Source organism: Colius striatus, chromosome 4, assembly GCF_028858725.1.
Source record: "Colius striatus isolate bColStr4 chromosome 4, bColStr4.1.hap1, whole genome shotgun sequence".
In the NCBI taxonomy this organism is placed as follows: Eukaryota; Metazoa; Chordata; class Aves; order Coliiformes; family Coliidae; genus Colius; species Colius striatus.
Window position 1 is genome coordinate 23,449,793 of NC_084762.1, and position 23,056 is coordinate 23,472,848.

Here is a 23,056-nt window from a genome sequence, read left to right on the forward strand (position 1 = left end):
GCCCCTGCCCACTTCTTTTCTTCTTGTAAAGAAGGGAGATGTGAATAGTCTTTAAAGAGTTGTTTTTTTAACATCTGAATTTTTTAGCAGCTATTAGTGAAAATATCTAGCTGTTGGAACTATTTAATTTAATGCTTTTATGAGGCAAGTTGACCCTTTGTCAGCTGATGATTTTGATCAAAGTTATAATAAACAGCTTTGATAATGTGTTGCTAATTTTCCTCCATTAGTTCTCAGTTTTCCAACTTCCAGTCCCAGAGTTTGTTATGTTGTTTCACTGGTGCTCTACGTGTCATCTTATCTTTCTGTGTTTCAGTCCACATTCGTGTTTACCTGTCAATAGGAAATGAAAGGTGATAAAAGTAAAATGCAATTTTCTGTTGTAGGCTTCACCCAGTATAGCTGTATTTGTTCAAATTTCAAACCTCTGATTAATGTACCATCATTTTTTATTACATGGCATGCTTTATGCTTTTTATTAAAAAAAAAAAGTAATAATTTAACTGGAAATTATTTTCTGGTCCACTGACTTTAGTAAGACTGGAATGTTTTCACATGCTTCATACAGAGAAATGAACGAAGATGAGAAGTCAAAATGCACAAGTTTCAATTTGAAGCTTAACTTTGGGTAGAAGTCTATTGTGAGGGAAAAGGTTATGGAGAACACATTTTGCATTACTGACATAATGAACAGATGATCTCATCTAGAAAAACTAATGAAGGTGCTGCTTTATCTTTGGCTATTCCTTTCTACCCCAAAAAAAACCCCAAACCTTAGCCCAGGCAAAACCACTACAAATATGAATATTCAATGCTTTTCATGAGGTTATTTGCCATAAACACACCTATCCCAGTGTCCTGGTTTTGGCTAGGATAGAGTTAACTTTGATGAGGAAGTAGGAAGGGGCACAGCATGGGCAGCTGACCTGGGCTGGCCAACAGGTATTCGATACCATACTGACATCATGCCCAGTACCTAGAAGCAGGGAGCCAGTCGGGGGCGGGGCTTGGGGAGCACAGGCGGGGCTGCCGGTCGGAGGGGGAGTCGCGTCGGGTCCCGGGTGGTGAGCAGCCGCGGCACGCGCCATTCCTTTTGTATATTCCCCTCGTGTACTGTTAAAACTGTTCCTTTTTCCCCCTGAACCTGTTCATTCTTATTGTTGTTCTATTAAACCGCTCTTATTTCAACCTACGCGGGTTTTTCCCCTTTTTCTCTGGTTCCCCTTCCCGCTCCACCGGGAGGGGAGGAGTGAGCGAGCACCCTCGTGGCTCTTTGTTCCCGGCTGGGCAAAACCACGACACCCAGGAAATAAATACTCCATTCATTGCTTGTCCTCTAGATTTGCTTAAGTGCTATCACTGGTTTGGCAACACTCTACTAACTCAGTTAATTTACATCTTGCACATCTGCTGGTCTTATCTTGGGCATTCTCTTTCTAGACAATACTTTGAGGCCTTGAGAAACCTTAACAGCCTTAAGAAACTTTAACAATAGGCAGGTCCCAAAAGGCCTTTAGAAACTTTAGAAATCTTAAGAAATGATATATAAAAATTCAGTGGTATTGGTCTTAAGAAACTAAATTGAAATATTTAAATAATTCAATGGCTCCATTTCATTCTGATGAAGATGAGAGTAAATTTGTGACAAAATTTCACTTTTGCGCAGTACAGAATGGTATTGTCAACCTGTTTTACTTACACTTTCTTTTTGTGCTTTCCCTTTTCACCTTTTCATCTCTAGGACCATACCTGTGTAAGTATTATACATGAAAAATTCTAATATAATGGATTACTCTTCTCAAGTAAAATGATACATTACTGAATCAGGAGTGGTTGTATGGTTGTTGGGAGGGGTTTTTTTTTGGTTTTTTTTTTTGTTTTTTTTTTTTTTTCTTAGGTGTAGAATATATGTTTAGTTATTCAGACATAAATTATACTATAAGAATACTGCCCTTTCTGTGCAAATCAACATTTTCTCACCTAATCAATTTTTTATTATGCCATTGTTTTCCTTAATATATTTAGCTTTATAGGCCTGATGAGACTAAAAGCAAAGCAGTAGTAGTACATGTTAGAGTGAACTTGTAATAGGCCAATTGGGTAGTCTATACTTTCTGAGTATCTCAGCCAATGGAGAAAGGAAGAAAGCCGTAAGTGGTCAGAAATTAGGATAAAAGTACGCTGCGCCCTCCAGCAAGTTGAGAGACCCCACAGGGCAATGTCCCAGTGGACTCTCCCTTTATTTGAATAAAATGAACTTTTACAAGCCTTCTCTGTCTCTGTTGTGAACACTGACCTCTGGCCATGAGATTTTCTGTAAATATTGAATATAAAGCTGTTATACGAGGTATAAAAAATCAAGTAATGTTATTGAATAGTTATTTTTAAGTAAAATTCATAAGCAAGTTAGCATAACTAAGCAAAACTAGGCCTCCTTGGTAAAGCTGCTCCCAAAGAGAAGAAGGCACAATGGAAATAAGAGTGATAACAAGGGGGATTGTTTAAATCCATGCACCTGCAAGCCATAAAACATCTAAGAGCAATGTTGGGAGTGACTGCTTCAGAGGAAGGAAAGAGTTTGTTATATTAACCATTAGGCTGTTTGCTGTCCTGAACCCCCATAACTTTCTGGTCCTGAGTGCCACATAACATTCTGATCCAGAGTGCAAGATAATTGGTACCATTCTGGTTCAGAACACCAAATAATCAGTAGCATAAATCAGCTAGTTGGCCAAGTGATTTTGAAATACATATGTGTATATGTGTATTTTGTGTATTAAGGGACCAATCAATAAGTGATGTATGGGTAAAAGTAACAAATGTTATTTGAAGTGAAGGTAAAAGATAAATTAAATGAACAATTATAAGCAGGCTTTTATGTATAGTGGAAAAGAACAAAAGAATGTTGAATATAAATATCTGTTAGTTTTGATGCTTTGTGTCATAAATTGAGACCACAACGGATCATAATCCAATTATAATTTTATTAATTGTAGCAAGTAGAATAAGAGCAAAGACAGCGCTGGACGGCAGGGGAGTCTGCGCTCCGCCAACTGCCGTGCTGATCAGTTCAAACAGTCCCTTTTTTATACATTTTAGTCCGTGGCCATGAAGCACTGTAGGTACTCTGTGCATGCTTCAGTTGATGTGAAGGGGGTCGTTTTCTGCCTTCCGGTGGTTGTTGAGTGAGAAGTCTTCCTCCTTTGTTCCTCAGAACATCCTGTAGTTATCTTTGAGCAATATCTCTTCTGCTTGCATAGGTGGTATTGGTATGTAAAGGCAATTACGGTTATCTTATCTCACACAAGTGATGTCCGGCAGCTGTTCGCATAAGCAATTTTCCTGTCTTTTGTTGTCTAACTTTTACATTGAGCTTAACATAAATCTCAAGAAACAATACCTTAGTTCATAGTTTCTTACACTTTGTTTGAAATTCTTTGGGAATGATCCTATGTCCCTGGTCAAATAAAGGATGTCTCTGCTTACCTAACTTTTGTATAGATAAGTTTTTCTTCCCCAGCAGATTTACAATACAGCTATGATTCCCTTGACCTTGATATATCAAGGCATGTAAGTCTTAAAGGCCAGTTAACTTAGTTTCTATGACACTTAGCACTTCCTGAATTAATCTGTGTGTGTCCCATTTGTATTAATATTTTGTGGATGTGTACAGAATCTGTTCCACCAGGTGACATCAGAAGAAAACAGGTAAACAGAAAACTAGAAGTTGTGTGCTATTATTCAGTAGGAAAATTGTATAAAACTAAGTGATAATCTGGACCTGAATTAAGTACATACCCTGAGGAGCTACTCTTCAGAGGCAACTTAAGTATCCAAACTCTGATCCTGCAGAGGATGCTGCCTTGGGAGGTCCAGTGGCCTAACAGTTCAACCATGGAGTCTGAAAGTGTTCTTCCTTAGAATGAAATATTGAATATTATTATACCTTGAATATTATTATTCTGTTTTCAGAGTCTATTTATCTTTTCTGTGCACTGACATTTTGCTTTGCCATTACTGTAAGAAAGTTGAAATAATGTGGGACTTTGAAACCTCAAATTCATTCCTTTGGTGATAGCTGATTTTTTTTATTTTTTACTGTGAAGTGTGTCTTTAATGAGACATTTGGGATATAAATGAGACATTTGGGATATAAATGTAAATTTGGGATATATATTTTTCAGAGTGATCTTAAAACTGTAAAGGCTGCTGAAAAGTCAGTATGGTGCATAGTTTGATATATAGATACATCTTATATTTGAGATGCTTTTCTTTCAGAAATTCTTAGATAACATGACACCTGCTTTACTTGTATTACCCACTTTGTCAATCATATCTATTCTGATTGAGATTGATTCTGTATCTCAATGGAAAATGACTTTTTTTATTTTAAAGCTCTTATCAGCATAGTTTAATCTAGACTCGCACCTTTATTCAGTTTTGACCTTGTCCTCTTTAGTGCCTGTATTTTCTTACCACTTGGTGACTTTTTCCTGCTTATACAAAGCAATTGACAGCATGAGCATCTTGAAGTTCCCTCTTGAGATGGATCTTTCTCTTTCACTTCTTGCACGGGAGGAATCCAAGACACATCAGACAACAGATGTAACCCTTTTCATATGTAAATCTAAAAGCTACTTGCATTTGGTTACAGATTTGCATCATAGTGCAAGCTCTGAGGTAGCTTTTATAGCTTGCAAGTTAAAAATTAAAAGTACTGGAATTTGAATGCATTTTGATGTGATTGCTGTGGTACAGACTGAAAATTTTAGCTGACCTTTTTACTCTTATGGTTCAAGTTATCCTAAGAACTTTAATCTTTCTTTTTATTGCAGACTCAGAGCCATCATGGTCTTAATCAGCACCTGCGAGCAATGAACCAAAGCAACTGTTCCTTGGCTCTTATAAGTAATTTAAGAGACTATGGCTTTTATAGTCCACTGTTTACATGCCTGTTAGATTACTTTTTATACGTGAACACATCCCTGACAGAGAAGTTCATTTTATTTATAAAATAGATGAACTTAATTTTGTTTCATTACTGCAAAATTTAAAGATCAGGCTGTCAGTATGTATTCTTAGACTTTTTGTTAACATAATAAACAAAGCAAACCTGAAGTTCTCTCATACAGCAGGTTAGTGCTCCTTTGATGTCGTTAAATAGGGTTATCATATTACTGCTGATTTGACTAGATACAGGCACGATATCAATGTGTCCAAAACAGCAAGTTTTTTCTATTTAATTACAGTTATAACCTATGCCATAAAGAAAAGTGAAGTGGAACTGTATGGTGTGAGGTGAAATTTAAATTGAAAGAATTGAACTGGTATGAATATTTGCAGTGAAAAAGTCAAACCTTCACTGGAAACTTGGCCTTTTAGTCCCAGAAGCAAATTTATTTAGACTAGATAGTCAGCTATCTAGAACAATTCTATTACTATGCCTGCTGCACAAGAACTGGAGGATCAGTCATAGTGTTTCGAAACATAATTAAATTAACATCTTGTGGCATTTCCTATTATAGTCTTCCTCTATATAGAATATAGATGAATCACTAGGTAACAGTGGGGTGGACTAAGCTGTATATGATGTCTGTGCTTTCAGCTGTTAAAAAAAACTTATATATCCTGAAGATCTGACTGCAACAAAAATATTATATGCTAGATCTCCATGTTTATTAGCACCAGCAAAACAGGTTCTACTTTGAAACAGCAATGTATATTAATTATTTTAATACTGTGAAAAATTTAGCTACATTGATATTTTAACACTTGCTCTGTTACCTACTTGAATTAGGATATATCCCTGAAATCTTATAAGTAATTGCATATTTACTATAAAACCTGTTAGAATGTGAATGCAATTTCAATAAGATCTTTTTTTGCTAATAATATGAAAAGTGAACTTTTTAATGGTAATTTTTAGTTTCCTTTTCAGAGTACACTCAGTACATTGTACACTGTTGAATTCAAGAGCTGAAGCTTTAAAAATGTATTACTGAATATACATTTCTTTGAACAGAATGTTTCAAGGTTTGGATTAACAGTGCTTTTCTTTAGAACTCTGACTGGAAAACTGATCCCTCAAAATTTTCTGTGAAAGTTTGTGAAAGTTTTGTAGTAGATGTTGTTAGACCCAGCATCTAAATCCATTTTTGCTGTTCATTTTAACCAACAATTCAGCTAAGTTGTATCTGCAAACATAAAACGCTAAAACGTGAAAATATTTAAATGTGCAGTTATTGGTTAGTCAGAAAAAAAATCCAAATATAAAAAAGCTGGTGGTGGAGGCGGTGGGAAATTACTACCGTTTTCACTTACATTGTATTGTAGATTATGTTCAGATACACTGAGACCATTAATTTTGCTGTGAAAGCAGATCTTTCCATGAAATCTATTTTTCTAGGCTAGAGTACCAGGGGATACCAGAGCTAGAGCTGTTACTATTAAAAAAAGTCTAGTAGAAAAAATTGGCATCTCTCATGATAGAGAAGCATTGTAAATAAGCTTGTGTGAAGAACAGACAAATTTTTGAAACCCTTAGAACTGAAACCACAAAATTTTATAGTTAATGTACTAATCACCAGTAGTTGCATAATGGTCTCAAAAGAATATAATTTTATGATTTTTTTAGAATTTTTCAGTCATGTGAACATGCCATATCTGGGAATTCAGCTATCTTCATTTGATAGACTCTTTTGAAAAGGTTATAATTTGTATTTTTAGCATCTGTAGAAAAGTGTAATAAAGGGTTTGTTGAGCCCAACAATAGTAAAGTGCAACAGTAAACTAAGTTCTGTGTATGTTAGCCTTTGTAGCATACTTTAAGAGTAAAACCATCAGCAATGATACAACTTTTCAGTCTCACTTTGTTCTTCTGACTCCTATTATGGCAGGAAAAACTTATTTTGCGAATACCATTTGCAGTTACAGGCTTTACTGGCCAAAACATAAATGAAAGGGGAAATATGAGATGATGATGAAACTCTAGAGTAATCATAAGGCAGTCAAGTGTTTGGTATTTTTTAATGCTCATAGTTGAGTAAGAAGGTTTTTTGCCCTTAAACTGAATCCATTTCCATCTGTTTTTGTTGTTGTTTGTGTGAATAAAGAACTAGTAATTAGCAAAAAATGTAAACTGACCTTCAGATTATGAGACTGATTGTGGGCAAATCAGGTAATATTATGGAATGCCCCTTTGCGAGTATGAGAAGTAGCAGGGTGAGAGTGGAAAATAGGCAAAATCTAAAGGTCAGCAGGATGTAAAAACAGAAACTGAGACGATGTAATTCTTTACAATAAACTGGGAGCTTGCATACAGTATGGTAGTACTTGTTCATGGCAATGCTCCCCCTTCAGCAAGCCTGAGTGGGTTTGGTATGTTTCAGCGCATCGCCCTGATCCTGGCTGGCCTGAGACCAGTAGTTGTTGAAAGTTTTCTGAAAACTGTTTAGTATAAATTTACTGAAAAATTTAGATACACTAATGTTATGACCAGAAATCTACAACCAACCAACCAGCATGGGTATTTAAAAGTATTTACAAATTTACCGATCACTTGCTCACATAGACTTGACTATATTTGTTGTGCCAAGTCCTCAAAATCTATTCCATGAAATAAGTTCCTGTGTAGCTGCAATACTGCTGATAAGAATTGCTTTCTGTATTATTGTCTACTTTTCTTGCTAAGATCTGTACAAAGCTTCCCAAAGTAACTACTTTATTACTTTGAGTTTTTCAATGTCTGAGTCTTCTTCATTTCTTAACACTTTTTCCTTAGCATCGAAGTCCTAAACTGTCAAATTTTTAGGCAGTTGTAAGAGGCAGAGATAGAAAGACAACTGAGATTCTAATCTAGTCACTTAGCACTGCTGTTCTGCTTTGTTGTAGTTGTGTTCTTAGAAGTGTTTATAGCACTGATTTTCACACATTTTGAAAGTGTACACCATGTTCTACTGTAAAAACAGTCTCCTTTTACCTTGGTTGCCATTAGTTAATATCCACATGACACTCCTCAAACTCTTAAAAGTTTGCTAATGTGCAACTAATGTATACTCAGCTTTCCTTAGTCAAGGCAAGGAAATGTTTGATCTGCACTGTCGGTCAACTGAGTCTTCAAGAATCATACTTTGACTACCACAAGTTAGCATATTAACAGACTGCGATTTGTCTTTATAACAGCAGGTGGAGAATCCTGGTATTTGTGTTTGCACATTCAAAATAATAGAAAGCTGCAGCAGAATTATAACTTGTTAGCTCTCCAACAGATATGAAATTGAAGTAGTGTAACAAAATAAAAAATCTCCCAACTGAACACAAGGATGGAAATGTGTTGCTCAAGTTCATCTTACCCCAGTAATTATGTTGGTCTATTTATTTCTGAGTCAATACAGTCATGACAACTGGCAGTGTTCAAACTCATCAGCAGTTCCCTGTAAAAGCAGTGGAAGCTTTCTGGGTCCCAAAGCATTTTCAATGTTTGTTTTTAAAACAGATGATGAAGTCAAAAGCCTTATTGTTTTAAATGCTGAAACATTTATTTAGTTGTATTGTGCTCCATCTCTGACCTGAATGCCTTTAAGTAGTGAGATAATTTCTTTTTTTGAATACTGATTGCTTTGCAAGACCAAAAATAAAACACAAATGCAGATACCTTTTATGGATTACATCCAAATATACTAAATATGTGACTATTTTAAAATGAGAATTCCAGATTCAGATTTTAAAATAACTTAGCATTTTAGGTACTGAAAGTAGTTTTCCTTTTACATGCAGCTATTTAACTGTAGCAAAGTCTAATATCTCTTTTCATTTTACTGTTACCAAATATATACTTCATTCTGTCTTTTGCTAGTCATTCTGACTGGACTAAAGTAGAAATATGTTTTCAGAGATCAAGGGTATATATACATTAACTTTCTTTGTGTAGCAATGCAAACAATAATTGAATTGGCACATGGTTTTCTTAAGCATCTAAAAATTCATTGACTTCATAGAATCACAGAATCTCAAGGGCTGAAAGGGACCTCTAGTCCAAACCCCCTGCCAGAGCAGGCTACCTACAGTAGGTCACAGCATTATCTGTTTCTTAAACACTTCTATTGGTACTAGATACACAGAATTAGTTGTTAAAGATGTAGTATGAAGCTCAATCCATAAACAAATAGTTTAATATTCTGTTTTTGCAGTTCTCTGTGGATTATTTTTCAGAATGGAGCTACATACGAAGATATAGACTGGAGAAAAAAGCTAGAAATACAAATATGAAGTTCAGTTTTAGCACTCTCCATACTCCTATTAATAGTTTTAATGATACTAAAACATCCAAAATGACTGAACAATCAAAATGCACTAGCTAAGTGTGTGAACAGCTGCACTGAATTATTTGGCCAATTGACTATAAAAATGGCATATGGTGAGCAGGAAAGCATATACTCTTGATTATAAAAGAACAGACAGCCTTACTTTCCATAGACGTGATATATTTAATCCATGAAATATAAAAATTTGAAAAGTGAGACCAGTGCTGGTTTTGTAACTTATTGTTGTAATAATTCCAGTATATACTTGTATATTTTTCACCCTTCTAACATAGCATTTAGGAATATATTTTGCATCTTTACCTAAGTAATAAATACCAAAATGGAATTAAATGGAATGAAAATTCTCAAAGATTACAAAATCATGAAGCTCAAAATGAATTTAAGTTTTAAAAAGTTTTCTAGAGATGATTAGGTCACTACCAATTATTAGACTCATAGAGATCCATTATTTATTAAACGCTTCAGATAAGGTGACTACGCTAACCTGGTTTTTCTTTATTTACAAAAGAAGAAATTTAAAATTATTATTCTCTTAATGTATAGATGAATGACAAAAGCCAAAACAGGTTTTTCAGTGAATCCAAAGATTAAAGGGTAAGTAAAATTCCTAATTAAAGGAAAAGCTTCTTCCACATAATTAATCTTAAAGGTCTTTTCCAACAGTAATGATTCTATGATTCTAAGGTGTTTATTTTGGATTGTCCAGTACCATAGCTTTCATAGCTTTCAAGTGTTGACAGATACTCTAAGAAGGGAAAAATGGAAAATACATTAGGAGGCTGTGCTTCTATTTTACCTATTAGGGACTTAAAGAAGATGAACATGTGACATTTTTCTCTCTCTCATGGCCCCATATGTGATAGGATAATGGAATCACAGAAAGGTAGGGGTTGGAAGGGACCTCTAAAGATCATCTAGTACAACTTCTCTGCTCCAGCATGTCCACCTACATCAGGTCACTCAGGAACGCATCCAGGCGAGTTTCGAAAACCTCCAGAGAAGGAGACTACACAAATTTCCATGGAAGCCTGTGCCAAGGCTCCCTCACCCTTACAGTATAAAAGCTCTTCCTTAAGTGGAACTTTTTGTGTTCCACCTTTTGTCCACTAGCCCTAGTCCTATCACTACAGAAAAAGGTGTGGCCCCAACCTCCTGACATACACCTTAAGCACATACACCTTGCTGGGTTAGGTAGAGCTGAGTTAGTACTTCTCAAGTAAAGCAGAGGAAAATGTTGCTGTGCTGGGACCTGACAGTATCCACCTATCTTGATGGAGAAAATGCATTTTTGGATGTAAGGTGGTGGGACTAATTGAGTGGGCTTTAGACTAGAATTGATGGTGATACTGAGAGGATTGCTGAAGGGTAGCCAAGAGTTGGCATGGCATTGCCTGAGGATGGGAATGCTAGGAGCATATCTGAGATGATTGTACACTAATGCACACAGTATGAGAAACATCAGGATGAACTGGAAGCACTTGCCAGCTCCCAGAGCTACAATACCATTGGTAATAGTAAGACTTGGTGGAATGAGTCCCACGATTGAAACACTGGGATGGAGACTTATTGTCTGTTCAGGAGGCATAGGCAGGGTAGGCGAGATGGAGTAGTTGCCCTGGATATAAGAGGTTTGATTGTACAGTCATTACAGTTAGTGATGATATGGTTGCAAACCTCTGGGTGGGAATTAGGGGATAAAAATCCCAAATGACAGGTAGTGGATGTCTACTACCAATTGCCCATCCAGGATATAAACACTGATGAGTTACTTTATAGGCAACTTGGGAAATTTCTGCATAGGTAGACATCAACTGGGAATATCAAACTGTGATGAACAAGTCTTGGAAATTCTTGAAGTTCATAGGAGGTAACTTCTTGTCATAAATACTCAGTGAGCTAAATAGGAAAGATACGCTCCTCCACTTGTCCTTTGTGAACAGAGAAGGACTCATGAAATGTGATGGTAGATGGCTGTCTTGGCCACAGTGAACATAAAATGGTTGACTAAAAAATTTTCAGTGTAATGAGGAAAAAAGAGGACAGCAGAGTTGCTACCCTGTACTTAAAGTGAACAAACTTTAAGCTACTCAGTGAGCTATTTAGCAGTACCCTGGGAATCTGCTTGTGAGGGCTCAGGAGTCCATGAGTGCTGGTCAGTTTTTAAGAATTATCTTTCAGAAGCAGGGAAGCAAGCAATTCCACTCAAGCAAGTGGGGCAGAAGACCAGCTGGGCTGAATAGGGAGCTCCTCATGAAATTCAAGAGGAAAAAGGAAATGTATGATGTCTGGAAGCAAGGTCAGGCTTTGCAAGAAGATTACAAAGCTGTGGTTCATATATGCAGGGATGTCGAGGTTTTGTGCAGCCGGGAACAAAGAGCCACGAGGGTGCTCGCTCACTCCTCCTCCTCCCGGCGGAGTGGGGAGGGGAACCAGAGAAAAAGGGGAAAACCACTAAACACTAAATGAGAGGATATACAAAAGGAATGGTGCGTGCCGCAGTTGCTCACCACCCGGGACCCAACACGACTGCTCCCAACCGGCAGCCCAGCCCGCACTCCTGAAGTCCTGCCCCTGACTAGCTCCCTGCCTATATGTACTGGGCATGGTATCAGTATGGTATCAAATACCTGTTGGCCAGCCTGGGTCAGCTGTCCATGCTGTACCCCTTCCTACTTCCTCATCAAAGTTAACCCTATCCTAGCCCAAACCAGGACATCCCACCCCATATTCTATACCATCTACGTCATGCCTAGTTTCACAATATTCAACATCTAAACACCACACTTCCTATCCCTGAGAGAAAAAAAAAAAAAACAAACAAAAAACCCCCAACCAAATATGGGTACACAGAGAGAAGTATATCATTCCCTCAGTTTATAGGCCATCCCCCTAACATTCCCGTTGAGTCCATTTACTTGATAACGTCAGGTCTTATTCTGCATAAATCTTTCGCAGCAGGGCAGATAGGGTGTGTGTGAGATAGGTAACTGCATGCAGTATCAGGAACTTGCAGCTGGTCTATTCAGTGTGTTTTTTCTCTAAGTTGAAGGCATTGATCTTGAGGATGTCACTGGGTGCCAATTCACATTCGGCCATTCTGTATCTTGCTCATCCAGATCCATCCTTCAGTGATCTGGGTGGTTCTTACTGTAGTGTTAGTGATATGGCATAGAGTAGCTATGGTAATTGTGGCATACAACAGCAAAGTTATTTAACAACTAACATAATACAATTAAATTCATGGAATTCACAGGCTATTCTCACCCAAAACCAAATTTCCTTGAGGTACACACTGAATTTCCCCATCCTTGCACATCACCCATCAAGTACACCCAGGTCCCTGAGCAAAAATGGGTGTGCCTTTACCCAAGGTAGGACTCACTCAGACTGCTTTCCCTAACAGATATTTTACATGCACCACAGGGACTTTATCCCCTTCTACAGTATGTAAAAGTTCCAATTGCGCAGAACCAGCTCTGTTCACAGATCCTCTGGAGCTGACTAGCCAGGTGGCCTTTTCTAAATTTGTATCCCAATGTTTGAATGTCCCACCCCCCATTGCTCTTAGTGTGGTCTTCAATAGTCCATCGTGTTACTCAATTTTTCCAGAGGCTGGTGCATAGTAGGGGATATGATAAACCCATTCAATGCCATGCTCTTTGGCCCAGGCATCTATGAGGTTGTTCCAGAAGCGTGCCCCATTGTCTGATTCAATTCTTTCCAGAGTGCCATGTCGCCAGAGGATTTTCTTTTCAAGGCCCTGGATGGTGCTCTGGGCGGTGGCATGAGCCACGGGATACGTTTCCAATCAGCCAGTGGCCACCTGCACTATTGTGAGCACACGGTGTTTGCCTTGGCGAGTCTGTGGCAGTGTGATGTAATCAATCTGCCAGGCCTCTCCGTATTTATATTTCTGCCATCATCCTCCATACAATATGGGCTTCCACCGTTTGGCTTGTTTGATTGTAGCACACGTCTCACACTCATGGACAACCTGTGCAATGGCATCCAAGGTTAGATCCACCCCTCGATCACGAGCCCATTTATAGGTGGCATCTCTGCCTTGATGACCTGAGGTGTCATGGGCTGACCGAGCTAAAAATAACTCCCCCGTATGTTGCCAATCCAAATCTCTCTGAGCTACTCCAATCTTTGCAGTCTTGTCCACTTGCTGGTTATGCAGATGTTCTTCAGTGGCCCTGTTCTTAGGTATGTGGGCATCTGCATGGCGCACTTTCACAACTAGCTTCTCCAGCCGAACAGCAATGTCTTACCATATTGGGGCAGCCCAGATGGGTTTGCCCCGTCATCGCCAGTTGTTTTGCCTCCATTGCTGTAACCACTCCACACAGCATTTGCTGCCACCTACGAGTCAGTGTAGAGGTAAAGCCGTGGCCAGTTTTCTCGTTCAGCAATGTCTAAAGCCAACTGGATGGCTTTTACTTCTGCAAACTGGCTCAATTCACCCTTTCCTTCTGCAGCTTCTGAAACTTTGCGTAGGGGACTCCACACAGCTGCCTTCCACCTCTGATGCTTCCCCACAAGACAACAGGACTCATCGGTGAACAGGGCATACTGCTTCTCATCTTCTGGAAGTTCCTTGTATGATGGGGCCTCTTCAGCACGTGTTGCCTGCTTTTCTGGTGATACTTCACTGTCTTCACATTCTGGCCAGTTTGTGATCAATTCCAGAATTCCAGGGCGGCTAGAATTTCCTACACGAGCTCATTGTGTGATCAGTACAATCCACTTACTCCATGTAGCATCAGTTGCATGATGTGTGGAGGAGGCCCTCCCTTTGAACATCCAGACCAGTACTGGCAGTTGGGGTGCTAGGAGAAGTTGCGTTTCTCTGCCAATCACTTCTGACGCAGCTTGAACCCCTTCATATGCTGCCAGTATCTCCTTCTCTGTTGGAGTGTATCGGGCCTCAGATCCTCTGTATCCCTGACTCCAGAATCCAAGGGGTCGGCCTTGAGTCTCCCCAGGTGCTCTCTGCCAAAGACTCCAAGTAGGGCCATTCTCCCCAGCTGTGGTGTAGAGCACATTTTTAACATCTAGTCCTGTTCAGATTGACCCAAGCACCATTGCATGAACAATCTCCTGTTTAATTTGTTAAAAACTTTGTTGCTGTTCAGGACCCCATTCAAAATAATTTTTCTTCTGTGTCACATGGTAGAGAGGGCTCTCAATCACACTGTAATTTGGAATGTGCATTCTCAAAAAAACCCCACAACACCTAGGAAAGCTTGTATTTCCTTTTTGCTAGTTGGGGGAGACATGACTGCAATTTTGTTGATCACATCTATTGGGATATGGTGACATCCATCCTGCCATTTTATTCCTAAAAACTGGATCTCCTGCACAGGCCCTCTGACCTTACTTAATTTAATGGCAAAACCAGCCTTCAGAAGAATTTGAATTATCTTCTTCCCTTTCTCAAGAACTTCCTCTGCTGAGTTGCCCCACACAACAATGTCATCAATGTATTGCAGGTGTTCTGGGGCCTCGCCCTTCTCCAATGTGGCCTGGATCAGTCCATGGCAGATGGTGGGGCTGTGTTTCCACCCCTGGGGCAGTCGATTCCAGGTATACTGAACCCCTCTCCAAGTGAAAGCGAACTGGGACCTGCACTCTACTGCCAAAGGAATTGGGAAGAATGCATTGGCAATATCAATGGTGGCATACCATTTGACTGCTGTGGATTCCAGTTTATATTGGAGTTCCAGCATGTCCAGCACAGCGGTGCTCAGCGGCGGCGTGACTTCATTCAGGCCACGATAGTCCACTGCCAGTCTCCACTCCCCACCAGACTTTCTCACTGGCCATATGGGACTGTTAAAGGGTGAGTGAGTTTTGCTGATCACCCCTTGGCTCTCCAGTTGGCGAATCAACTTATGAATGGGAATCACTGAATCTCTGCTGGTATTACCGCCAGCGCACTGTTGTGGTCGCAATTGGCACCTGTTGTTCTTCAGCCATCAGCAACCCCACAACAGAAGGGTCCTCTGAGAGGCCAGGCATGCTGGACAGTTGTTCAGTTTCCTCTGCCTCCACTGCAGCCACACCAAAGGCCCACCGGTACCCTTTTGGGTCCTTAAAATACCCTCTCTTAAGGTACACAGAGCTTGTGGGCCTGTTACAATGGGTGTTTGTGCCACTCTGTTCTGGTTTAGCAAGGAGCAGCTTTTGGCTTAGTAACAGGGGGAGCGGGTTGCAGTGAAGACCCGGTAAAGAGTTTGCGGACTCTCCCCCGGCTCCTCGGTTCACACCCACCTCTGGCCCGGCTGGGCCAATCTGGCGCCTCTGCCATCACTATTTAGGGAAAGGGAATTTGAAATGCGAGGCGGGAGGTGTAAGAGTGATACAAGATGGTGGCGACCACGCGGACCCTTCAGCCAGAGAAGGAGGAAGGAAGGAGAAGCAGTAGACCAGAGACTCCTCTGCAAGCCGTGGCGAGAATGCAAGCTGTGCCCCTGCAACCTATGGAGATCCATGGCAGGACCGAGAGTTACCAGCAGCTCCATGTGAGTGAGCCCAGACGGGCGAGGGACTGTGTGGGGAGACGGCCATGGCCCAGGCCGCGTTGGAGAGCCTGCACGTCGCAGAGCAGCCCCACACGAGAGGCAGAGGAGCTGCAGCCTTTGGAACAAGTGCGCGTCGGAGCAGCCCGTGCAGGTCTGCCATGTGTGTGAGGTACCCCACGGACTTGCAGGGAGGACTGGTGTGGAGTTCACCCGTCCTGAGGAGGGACAAACGGCAGAAGCTATCGGGAACAGACTAACTGAAACCCCCACTGCCTGCCCCCCCGAACCGTTCAAGGGTAAAAACACCGGGATCAGGGCTCTGAGCCCGGGAAGAGGGGAGGTGTGGCAAGAAGGTGTTCTTAAAAAGGCTGGTTGGACTCTTCATTGATGTATTACTCTGTGTTGTTTCATGTTGGTTATGTTTTGGGTTTTTGGGGGTATGTTTTAGTTGATGTTGCATTAAATTACTTTTCTGTTTTCTTCCCCAAACCGAGTGGCCTGGTCTGTTTTGTCCTGAACCTTAAGCGGCAATTAAGCTCTCCCTGCCCTTGAGCAATTCTCAGCCTCTTCGGTTCTGAGGCTAATCGTGGTCTTTGTTCCCTGATGGGCCTAAACCACGACACACTCATCCCCAGTTAAACTCACTTCAGCTTCTAACAAGGTTAGCTGTTGAGATCCCCCTGTCACTCCAGAAATACAAACGGATTCTGTCCCTTTACAGCTTGATGGCATCAGAGTGCATTGTGCTCCAGTATCCACTAAAGCCTTGTACTCTTGTGGGGTTGACGTGCCAGGCCATCGGATCCGCACTGTCCAATAAACTCGGTTGTCCCTCTCCTCCACCTGGCTGGAGGCAGGGCCTCCCTAGTACTGGCCATGGCAGTCATTGGATACTTTTGCACAAAAAGAGCTAGAAGTCCCCTCGAGGGGACTAGAATAATGGTCAACCCTTCTATTTTGTCTAGGGAGTTGCTCACTGGAAACTGGAGCAGCATCTTTCCAGGAGAAATTGCTTCTTGTAACGGTTTTTCCCTGTAACTGACATGCCCGTGCCCTTAAGGCCAAAGTAGGTTGCCCATGCCACTTGTTCATGTTCTCTCCCTGGTCCTGCAGGTACAAAGCACCTCGTAGTGTCTGCCCTCTATATTCCTTCTCTTGAACAGAGGGACATCTACTAATAGCTGAAGTATGCAATCGGCAGGTGGAGGGCGGGACATGCCTTCTTTGAATTGGTGGAACTCTTTTGACATTTTATCTACAACCAAAACAACAGCCTGTAGGGAGGAAGACAGACTTTCTTCATATTGCCGAAGTTGAACACCCATTTCCCCCACTGTTTTCCCCTCGCCTTCTTTCCAGGAGATGACTGCCAATGAATTAGCATAAGATGATGGTGCACTTTGCAGAAATCTTCGCCATACAGATTGTGTGCACTGGACCTCATCTGGGTCTGTTAGTGACTGCTCATTATAAATCATTTCCCGCACAGCTAACTCCCTCAGGTACTGGATACCTTTGTCCGCTGTGGTCCACTTGCCTGGGTGGCATACGATATCTTCTTTGAAGGGGTATCTTTCCTTCACACCTGACAAAAGTCTTCTCCAGAAGCTGAGGACTTCTGTCTTTCTTCCAATTGCCTTGTCAATGCCACCATCCCGGGACAGAGAGCACAGTTGCTTGGCTTCCCTGCCCTCCAAGTCCAAGCTGTGGGCCCCATTCTGCCAGCATCGGAGCAGCCAGGCAACAAGGTGCTTGTTTGGGCAGCGGCTGTAATCTTTTCGCACTTCTCACAGGTTCACTGGGGAAAAGGACTGGGTGATTATCTCTGGCTCTGACTCTTCCTCCCACTCCCGTGATGACCCTGGTTCATCTTCATCCTTCACAAGGCAAACTGATTTTTTTATGTATTTCTTTTTCTGGACAGGAGCAACTGACACTGGCACAGGTTGAGTCTCTGATTCAGAATCAGTGTCTGCTGTTGGAGTTAGGGCAGCAACAGCATCAGTTGCCTTGGTTTGAATAGCCACAGTTGTTGCTAGGGTGAGGTTCCTAATCTGTACAATTAAAAAACTCATCCAATACCTGTTCATATTCTTCTGTATGTCAATCCCTCCATAGCTGCCCAACCTCATAACAGTCTGAAAAACAAATTTTGCAACTCTGCCCAAGAAAAACACCCTACCTAGAGGACAGAACAATAGAACCACAATGGCTGGGACATCCCAAGTGCATTCTGAATTGTCAAAAGCTATTGGAGTTAACCTGAATGAGTAAGGGAGGATGGAAAAAATGGAAAAATTACGTCCCTTCATTTTTCCCATGAACTGAGTGTCACTATTGTCACTACATTCTGAGAAGAAATGTCCAAGTTGCAGAAATGACAATCAAGTCAACAAGTACTGGCCTAGCTCCATACCCAGTGATACAACCATAACATAAGCCAATAACAACCAGTATTTCAGAATGAGTGCTTTCATCCCTTTTCCAAAGGCAATAAACACTATCACAGAGAATACATAGTGCATATGAGAAATTATTGGCCAACACCATTTAAGCATATAAATCAACATTGTTAACAGCAGCTTTTTTAACTAATATCAGAAATGTACACAAGAAAATTGTTTCAGCCCACTCTGTCTTATTTCAACCCTGTGTGCCCCACGTTGGACACCAAATAATGACGTGGTTTTGCCCAGCCGGGAGCAAAGAGCCACGAGGGTGCTCGCTCACTCCTCCCCCTCCCGGTGAAGCGGGGAGGGCAACCAGAGAAAAAGGGAAAAAACCCCCGTAGGTTGAAATAAGAACAGTTTAATAGAACAACAAGAAGAAGAAACAAGTTCAGGAAAAAACAGTTTTAACAATAAATGAGAGGATATACAAAAGGAATGGTGCATGCCACAGCTGCTCTCCACCCGGGACCCAACACGACTGCTCCCAACCGGCAGCCGAGCTCCCGCTTCCACAGCCCCATTGGGCATGATGTGAGTATGGTATGGAATACCTGTTGGCCAGCTTGGGTCAGCTGCCCATGCTGTGCCCCTTCCTACTTCCTCATCAAGGTTAACCCTATCATAGCCCAAACCAGGACAAGGGAGAAAACATGAAAGGCCAAAGCTCAATTAGAGATGAAGCTGGCCAGTGTTGTGTCAAACAAGAAGGGTGTTTTAAAGTATCTTATTAGCAAAAGGTCTAAAGAAAATATTGGACCAATACTTGTGCAAGATGATCATCTTACTAATAGGGATGAAGAAAAAGCAGAGGCATTAATTTTTATTTTTTGCCTCAGTGTTTAGTAACACTGCTATCCCTTAGTCTGATCTATCCCCTGAGCTGGAGGAACTATGAGTGGGGGAAGAGTGAGTTTCCATTTGTGGACACTGAAATTGTAAGGGACCAGCTGTTCAGCTCAAAGTTCACAACTCCCTAGGGTCTGGTAGGAATCATCCTAGAGTACTGAAGCAGTTAGTGGATGTTATGGCAGGACCCCTCTTGATCATCTACCAAAGATCTTGGAACTCTGGAGAGGTCCCCGTGGAATGGAAGGCAGCCCGTGTTATTCTAATCTACAAAAAAAGTATGGGAAAAGAGGCAGTGAACCACAGACTTATCGTTCTAACCTTAGTTCGTAGAAAAACTATGGAGAAGATTGTACTGGGTACTTTTAAAGACATTTAAAGAATCAGGCACAGTCAAGATGGGTTCACAAAGGGAAAGTCCTGTTTAACTAATTTGATATCCTTCTATGATAAGGTCACGTGCCTAGTAAATATGAAAGAAGTGGTGGATGTAGTTTTTCTGGATTTTGGGAAGGCTTTTGATATTGTCCCTCACAGCATCCTTCTGGCCAAGTTGTCGAACTGTGGTATGAGAGGATCATGATGTGCTGGGTGAAGAAATGGCTGAAGGGCAAAGCTCAAAGGGTTGTAGTGAATGGGGCTACATCTGGCTGGTGACATATCACCAGTGGTGTTCCTCAGGGTTCAGTTCTAGGGCCAGTGCTGTCCAATATATTTATCAATGATCTGGATGCAGGAGTTGAATGCACCATTAGCAAGTTTGCTGATGTGACCAGACTGGGAGGTGCTCTTTACTCTCTTGAGATAACCTGCAGAGGGATCTAGATAGATTGGAGCACTGAGCAGTGATTACTAGGATGAAATTTAACAAGTCCACATGCCAGACTCTGCACCTAGGACAGAGTTAACACTAAGACTAAGTAATAATTGTGACAGAAGTTGCTGGAGAGCAGCCTTGCAGAAAGGGATCTCAGGGTGCTGGTTGACAGCAGGCCCAACATGAGTCAGCAGTATGCGGGCAGCAAAGAGGGCAAACTGCATCCTGGAGGCATCAAACACAGCATAACCAGCTGGGCAAAAGAGGTAATTATCCCGCTGTGTTCAATGGTGGTGCAGCCTCACCTTGAGCACTGTGTGCAGTTCTGGGCCCCACCATATAAAAAAGGATGCGAAGGTCCTCAAACATGTCCAGAGGAAGGCAATGAAGCTAGTGAAAGGGCTGGATGGAATGTCCCATGAGGAGTGGCTGAGGACTTCAGGTTTGTCTAGTTCAGAGAAAAGGAGGCTGACGAGTGACCTTATTACTGTCTACAAGCTTCCTGAGGAGGGGAAGTGGAAAAGGAGGTGATGATCTCTTTTTCCTGGTATCCAGTGATAGGACATATGAGAACGGTTCAAAGCTCTGCCAGGGGAGGTTTAGACTGGACACTGAGAAACATTAGTTTACCCAGAGGGTGGTCAAACACATGCTTCCTGGAGAGGTGGTCAATGCCCCAAGCCTGTCAGGGTTTAAGAGGCAGTTTAGATGCTTTCGGTCAGCCCTGAGTTGGTCAAACACTTTGACTAGATGATCACTGCAGGTCCCTTCCAGCTGAACTTTTCTATTCTACTCGAAGTCTTCTTTTCTCACCACCTTTTTTTTTTTCCGCACCGAAGTGATAGCAAAAGAAATGCACTTCCAGACTGTGCAAATATACATTTAGAGATCTGTCCATGCAGCCTGACCTGACTCCGTAGTCCCAAGGGCGCCTTGGACCCGGGACAGGACCCCACGCCCGCTCCGCTGCTCCTCCCGCCCCGAGCTTCGGGCACGTACCTCGCGCCGAACGGTGCCCGCGCCGCTGGCGCCCCGGCCCCCGCCTGCCAAACGGCCAATGCCCGTGTCGGCGCACACGGACTCGCGCCCGTGCCGCGGGCCCCGCGCCCCAGCCGCTTGCCGAGCGGCCGGTGCCCGTGCCGCTGCCCCGCAGCTCCGCCGCCCACTCACCTGCCCACCCGTAGCTCCGCCGCCGCTGGAACCCGAGACCCTTGCTGCCTCCCCGGCGCGCAGGGAGTTAACTACAGCTGGTACCGCGGTCGCCGCCCGAGGCGGGGCGGTGCCCACCAGCACGCCGGTTTGCCTCGGCCCGCAGGCCATCTGCTGCAGCGAGACGCTCTGTTCGGTTCTCAACGGCTGTTCCAGGTGAGAGTCGGCGTCCGCCGTCGCACGGGAGGCGCGGAGCGAGGCGCAAGGCAGAGCCCTCCTCGCAGCCCCCGCAACTCCCTCGGCCGGCGGGCGGGCTGCCCGGATCCTGCAGCGCCTTCCAGCAACCACAGCTCCAGGCGCCAGGCAGGGGGGCGCGGCAGAGACGCGGGTGCCGCTGGGTGGGGCAGGGGGGTCGAGGGCCAGCGGATGCAGAGGTGGGGCTGGAGGGGCGTTCCGGGGCTGCCGTCGTGTGCCAGCTAGTACGGGCTCCGCCGGCTGCGGGCTCGGGAGAGGCGGCTGGGAGCGATGCACATCGCCAGAAAGCTGTTTACAGTACAGTCTCAAGGGGGAAGCCACAGTATAAAAGTCAAGTTTATCGTGACTTCAGTTTTTCTTATGATCGATCCACATCGAACTACAGCTTTTCCTTAAAGATAATGCTGAAGTTTTCCTTTAAAAAAAAAAAAAAGGCGAGGGAGGGAATGAGAGACAGGTATGATAATAGATTTTGCAAAGTTTTAAACCTTAGTGAGAGGGTCTGCAAACGTGTTAAAGTGACTGTGCCCTTTCTTGATCTGAGTCCAGCAGGGAACATATTACTCTTGAACATTAGTTTTAACTTTGGCTGAGGAAGACTGTTAAAACTTTTGACACGACTATAAAAATTTCCATTTGTTTAGATAGTGTGCGAATTCTATGGCTTTACATTAACTGCTGGTACCAACTATTTGATTGCTGGAAGGGTCTGCCATGGGAAAACTACTTTCTGCTTGCTCCTTTCTTCTGTTGTTGGAGAGAGTATTCTGGACCTTTGGACTGTCAGAACTTTTTTTGAAGTACATCATTATTTGAGGGATCAGAGAACCCAGAATGCTGTTAAAAGTCGTAAGGTTGCTTGATACTGTGAACAGCAAATAAACCCAGGATATTCATTCAACTGCAGCTGTTTACTGTCTAGATACGTAAGAATCACTTTCCTGTGTCTTCTTATCCCCTAACTGCTTGCTATTAGGATCATGGCACTGTATGCTTCTTGTAGCCAGTTATGTGGTTTTCCTGTAATCGACATAATGTAACAGCAATACCCTGTAGTAACTCTAAGGGTGCATAATTGATTCTAAACGTGACTTTCATGCTTTACGTCCTTGAGCATAGATTCTAGTACATGTTTAGTACATCTAGTACTAAACTAGTACTAAGTTTAGGTCTATTTAATAAAGGTTAATATTTTAAATTAAGAAAACAATCCTTACAAATTTTAATACATTTCCCATATTTAATGGCTTTTAAAAGGCAGACTTTGGGTTAATTTTATTTGGTTCTTCTTTCAAAATTCATATGTTAGGTAGAATCACAGAATCATTTCAGCTGGAAGAGACCTTTAAGATCATCACATCCAGTTTTTGTCCCAGCCCTATCAACCACTAGACCATTTCCCTAAGTGCAATATCTACCCGTCTCTTAAACACCTGCAGGGACAGTGACTCCACCACCTCCCTGAGCAGCTGTTCCAATGCCTGACAACCCTTTCAGTAAAGAAATTCCTCCTAATATCCAGGCTGAACCTCCACTGGTGCAACTTGAGGCTGTTTCCTTTTGTTCTATTAATTCTTACTAGGGAGAAAAGACTGACTCCTGCATCACTACAACTTCCTTTCAGTTGTAGAGAGCAATAAGGTCTCCCCCGAGCCTTATTTTCTCCAGGCTAAACAGCCCCAGATCCCT

The 23,056-nt window shown here is 42.3% G+C and overlaps 2 protein-coding genes across 2 annotated transcripts in view; one reads left to right on the plus strand and one right to left on the minus strand.

Annotated features, from left to right (window-relative positions):
- Window positions 1-23,056, minus strand: part of LOC133625300 (sterile alpha motif domain-containing protein 1-like) — a 25,080-nt gene continuing 2,024 nt past the window's right edge. Inside the window, exons 2-3 of the mRNA XM_061994946.1 lie at window positions 21,134-21,655; window positions 1-333 (exon numbers count right to left, since the gene is read on the minus strand). Coding sequence (XP_061850930.1) covers window positions 313-333; window positions 21,134-21,655 — 543 coding nt within the window. The 3' untranslated portion in view covers window positions 1-312. The remainder of the gene's footprint in view (window positions 334-21,133; window positions 21,656-23,056) is intronic.
- The window catches only part of UPP1 (uridine phosphorylase 1), a 14,099-nt gene continuing 12,284 nt past the window's right edge, over window positions 21,242-23,056 (plus strand). Inside the window, exon 1 of the mRNA XM_061995850.1 lies at window positions 21,242-21,328. The gene's annotated coding sequence lies outside the window, so the exon portion shown is untranslated. The remainder of the gene's footprint in view (window positions 21,329-23,056) is intronic.